The 6,610-nt window shown below is 38.0% G+C and overlaps 1 protein-coding gene across 8 annotated transcripts in view; it reads left to right on the top strand.

The window, feature by feature from the left end:
• Positions 1–105: 105 nt before the first annotated feature.
• LOC127414439 (cytosolic carboxypeptidase 1) overlaps positions 106–6,610 on the top strand; it is an 80,255-nt gene continuing 73,750 nt past the window's right edge. For 2 of the 8 annotated variants that reach the window (XR_007892798.1, XM_051652453.1), the window contains exons 1-3: positions 106–294; positions 859–925; positions 1,080–1,201. Coding sequence is in view for 6 of the 8 variants with exons in the window: in XM_051652453.1 (XP_051508413.1) it covers positions 882–925; positions 1,080–1,201 (166 nt within the window). In the remaining 2 variants the exon portion in view is untranslated. The remainder of the gene's footprint in view (positions 295–858; positions 926–1,079; positions 1,202–6,610) is intronic. The other 6 variants (XM_051652451.1, XM_051652450.1, XR_007892799.1 and 3 more) reach the window with 5 other exon arrangements.

The raw sequence follows: 6,610 nt of genomic DNA, 5'->3' as shown, positions 1-6,610 counted from the left end.
GTGCGTAGATCTTTAGACTTCATTTCTGTGACGTCAGGAACGTCAAACCGGAAATAGGCGGAGCTGTGTGTAACAGCTGATCTGTATCTCACCTGTGCCACAGACCGTGGTGTAGTATGATGTGTAGATCTTTGATTCTGCGCTAGATCTGCGTTTCTTGGACGCGCCCTCACTTCCGAGTGTCTGGGGTCTTTAAGGGTAAATAACAATACCATTAGGGGGCTTGTGTGTTTGTGTTGCCAAGAGAACACTGTGTAAGGATTTCAGATGCCGCAGATCCGGCATGTTTTGAAGGTGAGTAACCCGATGTATTTCAGTCTGTTCTGATGTTGTCAGTCTGCTCTGATGCTGTCTTCATGCTGTGTCAATCATAATATGTCTACGGTGTCAATGACAGAGCGGATCTGTGCTAACAGTAGGTAGTCTAGTACCTAACAGTAGTCTAGGTAGGGACCTCACTAGGATTTGATGCTCAGAATGTCCTCTATGTGAGCAGTTACGCCATGATACCTCAGAATGCCTTCTAGATTTACAGCTCGCAAGCCTTTGATGCATGAAAATGCAGTCTGTTGAGGTAGGTAAGATACGATGTCCAAAAATACTGTCTAGGTATGGAGCTCACTAGGTTTTGAGACACAGCCTATGACATTTATATGTTAAGGTTCCTAAATATGTTCTCTATACATGCTGCTGTTTTTGTTCTCCAGTTTTCAACAGGGAGGATAGTTTTGGTAATAGATTGGATGAAATAACCTGCCATAATAAGCTTTAAATGAGGCCAATTTTTAATACATGGGTGTGACTTAAATTTAAATTTGATTGTCAATGTAATTGCATTTCTACCTTGTGTTCCCTCAGCAGTCCATTTGGCCTCTTATTAAATGTGGCAAGAAATGAATAAACCCAAAATGGCAACTGAAAAAGGGTTAGTAACTCTATCTTTATCCTTGATTGTGCATATACAGCGGTATAATTTGTTTAATGCCTAATGAACTCCATTTAATGATGTCTAAACAGTGTTAAATATCTCCATTGGTGTACTTTGCCTTTTGTGACGGTTTGGTTTCCAATGTTCGCAGTGCTTCCCGAGTGCTGATGTTGTTGGGTCAGCTGGAAAGACTTAATGAAGAGCCCAAAGTCTCTGACACTGATGCCACCCGACAGATCACAGGCAAAATTCTTCACATCATCCAGACTCAAGGTGAACTGATGCACGAATACACAAAATACATGCAAATGCACTCACAGTTGCCTATTCAGAGAGGTAAGAACACCTGCACACATGCGCAATAATCTTGTGTGACCTCGTGTACACATGCGTGGACGTTGAATTTTGGCTTCACTATATGCAACGCATAATTTAAATTACTTTGAACCGACTGATCTCAGTTCAGAAGACTCTGTGCTGTCTGTAAAGGGTCATGTGACAAAACAGCATGGCGCTGACCACAGCAGAGTTTGTCTTTGGGAGAAACGCCAACAAAACTACATCTGGTAAGAAACCTCATTAAGTTTTTAAATTGAAACCTGTTTGAGTCGAAAGATTAGAGTCTCTAGTTTCATCCAATATGCCATTTTTTTTATTTTTTTATTTGAGCAATTTATCGTGAAACGGCACACTGCTAAACACAATGTGCACTAATGTGTACATTAGTGCATTTTTTCCTTAGAAATCCTTTATTTACTGTGCATTATCACATTGAGAATCAATGGATGCATTCAAAATCTGAAAAATATTGCTTTCAAAGGCTTTATATGTCATTGATATATAAGTCATTCTCTAAATAGGGAGCAAGGGAGCATCCTATAGGTCTCTATGCAACATTCAATCCAGACTTCCTATCAAAAGTTCAGTTTCAGGCTGCATATGATGTTTGGACCACTCAACATGTTTGTCAGACATGGGACAATAATAATCAGTACATAGATTCAGAATTTAAAATGTATAATTTTATTTTAACATGTTTGGCAGTGATTGGATGATGCTGGCCATTACTTTGAATCAGAAGTATTTATGCTAAATTCTGATGTAATGTCTGTAACGTCTCAAAAACATGAATAACCAACATTCCTAGAAACATAAACAATTTGATTAAAAAAAAAAAAAAAAATCTGACTTTCTATAGCTTGGTATTATAGAAATTTCACAACTTAGTCCCACTGTCCATATGTGGACATAAAAAAACAAAAAAACAATTTATCCCCTTTTCTCCCCAATTTGGAAAGCCCAATTCCCACTACTTAGTAGGTCCTCATGGTGGCGCAGTTACTCACCTCATTCCGGGTGGCGGAGGACGAGTCTCATTTGCCTCAGCTTCTAAGACAGTCAGTCCGTGCATCTTATCACGTGGCTCGATGTGCATGACAGCTAAAGACTTGAAGGAATCATTGGAACTGGTTAACATCTCTGTTTATGAGTCTACTATATGGAAAACATTAAACAGGCATGGTGTCCATTGCAGGACACCACAAAGGAATCTGCTGCTTTCCAACAAAAACATTTCTTTTTTTAATTTTAATTTTTATCCCCTTTTCTCCCCAATTTGGAATGCCCAATTCCCACTACTTAGTAGGTCCTTGTGGTGGCGCGGTTACCTCAATCCGGGTGGCGGAGGACAAGTCTCAGTTGCCTCCGCTTCACGTGGCTCGCTGTGCATGACACCGCAGAGACTCCCAGCATGTGGAGGCTCATGCTACTCTCCGTGATCCACGCACAAATTACCACACACCCCATTGAGAGCGAGAACCACTAATCGCGACCACAAGAAGGTTATCCCATGTGTCTCTACCCTCCTTAGCAACCGGGCCAATTTGGTTGCTTAGGAGACCTGGCTGGAGTCACTCAGCACACCCTGGATTAGAACTCGTGACTCCAGGGGTGGTAGTCAGCGTCAATACTCGCCGAGCAACCCAGGTCCGTGTACATACATTTTAAGAAAAACTATATGCGCTAGAATGTTTTTTTTTTATTTATTTATTTATTTTTTATTTTTTTTATATTAGATGCTACTACTTACAAATAAAAAAATTCACACAGCAGTCACGCTTGGGTCTCAGGAGGATAAAACCAATGTTTAGCTTTAAAGACAAACTGAAATCAAAATAGACCCTATTTACTTTCTTAATACACATACCTGGAGTTATTGTGCATAATGCATCAGAGCACGTTATTCGTTATTAAAATTTTTGAGCAGCCTCCTGAGTCGTAGCTGGGTGCCACCGACAGATATTGAACGGCTGCAGCAGTGTTCCTACATTCATAGAAAACAATTGTTTTGAATTTAGAGTGGGCCCTGTTGTTCGCCGGACGTATGTGGTATGCAAACTTCTTTAAAGTTCACTCGGAAATACATTACAATATAAAAGTAAAATGCTATAAAATCTTTATACACAAGCTGCAGAGGTTGATCAAAACATAAACTAGTGACGCAGTGGACGCAACAGTGAGGTTGGCATTTGAGTGGTGAGATGCTGAGGTGATCAGCTGTGAAATGTGACAGCTCTGGGACATCCAGCATTCATTTGCTCTTCCCCTGACCCCTACTGCCTGTAACCATACACCGCATGTGTGTAATATCTCTGCTGTCTGTATACTTCAGGACCCCCTCATGTTGCCGTCAGCAACCCAGAGTAAAATATAGAAATGTTCCCACGTCTCCAAATGCTCTCTCTCTCTTTCTCCCCCTCCCTGGTCTTTTCACACTCTGTCATTGATCTGTTGCTGGCTTTATTTGCACCCATCACCTGGTCAGTGGGAGGGGTCTGGATCTATGTGAAATATGATTACAGCGGTGTAGAATTTCCCTGGTATCAGTGTTATGGATGAAGCGCTTGAGTGTGTTAAAGTTATGAGAAGAGGCACAAGAGTGAGTTGGAAATGTGTTAGGAGTAAAGATGGACTATAGAAATCGTGCCAGACGGAGGACGGACAGTTTGTGTCGGCCCCCGTGCAGCCCGGGTAAGAAGTCACAAATGACTTTGCATTAGAGCGCAGAGAACAACACACATCAGTTTGTTGAGCTGTTGTTTGAGCTGAAATGTTTTGCATTCAACTAAGAAATGGTGTAGAAGCCTCCATAATAAATCCAGTCTCTTTTAAATGTATAATTTTGTATATTTAATTATTTTAATCGTAATAGTAATTTAAATTAACATGTTTACAAACCTTAATAGTAGTTTTCAGTAAAATTTGTATCAGTGTATGTTATTCTAATACTTGGATAAATTGCTTTTGTTGTATTATTCCTCATTAATAAGTCATTTTGAAAAAATGCATCTGCTAAATTAATTGCCTAAAATTTTTTTGACCAAACTTACTATAGAGTAACTAAGCAAAGGTATCACTGACTCACTGCTCCTAACCCTACAGTCATTTTCATCTCTTGTAATAGTAATTTTATTTTTAATGTAATTTTTATATTTGTATTTCTGTGTATGTGTGTGTGTGTGTGTGTGTATATATATATCATACCTGCCAACACTCCCGATATTAACGGGTTTCTCCTGTTTTTCCACCCCCGCTGTACTCCCGATTTACAATTTCCCCTGATAAACTCGTGATTTTCTGCATCCACACTTTGCTCTTGAGAATGTATTAGACCTGTAGGTAGGGTTGCCACCATCACATAAAATACGAGATCATCCCGTATTTAAATATGAAATTATGTGTCCCCTTTCAAATCAATACGGGATGCGATTTTTCCGGTAAGCTGGTCAGATGGCGTCACAGCAAAATTGTTCCGGATCGTTAATTTAACACTGATATAAGTTAGAACATTTTAATACGGTGGGTAAGGGGTCATCTGAACAGTTCACACATTGTGCTGAAATGTGCTAATTCTGTTGAGGGTGTGTTAAGGGACCGTCTGAAAAGTCCACACATAAAACTAAAACTATTGCATTTTTTTATTAAAAAACAGAAGGTTCAATATAAACGTTCAATAAGGTGTACAAAATCACACAGATACAACAATGTATGAAAACTACCACTGAGTCATAAATACAAGAAGTACAGGTGAAGAAAAAAATTAATAATTATAATGTCATGGGTCAGGAAAGTTCTCAGCATTTAAGAAAGGATGTATACTTTTTATTATTATTAACTCAAAAACTGTGAAGGATGTGGTAAGGGACCATCTGAATATATTTCTTGGTATTATTCATCTTCAGTATACTATTACTGACCGGTACTGCTGCTCCCTATTCTGCACCAGAAACTTCTCCTCACACATATGAACCACATCCCCCACGGCAATCCAGTGTTGGTAGGTCAGATGTATATATATATATTATATATATATATATATATAGACAGATATAGATATGTAATTTTGGTAACACTTTACAATTAGCTGGCATTTGCTACATTAGTAAATGCACTGTATACAGTATTTATTTTTCTTGGTTAATGTTAATTTAGAAAAATACAATTGTTCATGGTTAGTTTATGTAAGTTCATAATGCATTAACTCAAATTAACATTTGTTACACTTTAATTTTTAAATTAAGTGCTGCAAAAGCACTGTTCATTGTTAGTTCATGTTAACTAATGTAGTTAACTTGTGTTAGCATACAACTTTTAAAAAATTATTGGTGTATATATTGAAATTAACATTAACCAAGATTAATAAGTGCTGAACCAGTATTGTCCATTGTTAATTCAAGTAAATAATGTAGTTTATGTTAACATATACAACCTTACTGTAAAGTGTTATCGTAATTTTTCAGTAAATTGTGACCAAATTTACTAAAGCCGATTAACCAATAAACAACAAATACACAATTAACTAAGAAAAGTTGTAGCTGGGCCTATTAATAAATCAATCTTGCATTACTTTAAACTTTGTCATTTAATACATTTTATTATTGCATATTATAGTAATTGAACGTTTTATTTTTGCGGTGTTGTTTTGGTAACACTTTACAATTAGGTTGTATCTGTTAACATTAAAATATACATTTAGTATCCTAAACTAACAGTGAACAATTTTGGGTTGTTTTTATGATTACATTTTTTTTATTGATTCATCTATTAAACAAAGAAAAGCTCCAGCCGACTTCCATCCCCTTAAAACTATCTGTCTGGCGATCATAACGCTGATTAGGACCCAGTTTTTTATGTGCATATTCTCTATATTGATGACCGCCCCATCGCCTAAAATACAGAGTCCGGGGCAAAATAAAATTTGAGTGCCCAATACCTCACACATATCTTCCTCTGAATCTTCAACCAAAATTACTGGATCTTAACACACCCCCAAAAAACATGGGTTGTGTCTCCATCTTCTGATTGGCATCGCCAGCAGGTGGGTGTGTCTTTAAGACCAAGCCTATACAATCTAGAGGGGATCCAATAGAATCTATGTAAAATCTTGAATTGCATAAGACTCACCCTTGCATCTCTAGATGCAGACTTGATGTTATTTAGAATCCTAGCCCACACTCCCTCCTCCAATACCAAGTTTAAATCTTTCTCCCATAATCTCTTGATAGAAGTTGAAGCTCCATCCCCCAGACTCTGAATTATCAGGGAGTAATACACTGATGCCTCATGACCTTTTCCAAAAGCAGTAATCACCTCTCCCAGAGTATCTGCCGCTTTAGCGGTGGT

The sequence above is a fragment of the Myxocyprinus asiaticus genome, chromosome 24 (assembly GCF_019703515.2).
Source record: "Myxocyprinus asiaticus isolate MX2 ecotype Aquarium Trade chromosome 24, UBuf_Myxa_2, whole genome shotgun sequence".
NCBI lineage: Eukaryota > Metazoa > Chordata > Actinopteri > Cypriniformes > Catostomidae > Myxocyprinus > Myxocyprinus asiaticus.
This window is presented reverse-complemented; position numbering and strand designations above follow the sequence as displayed.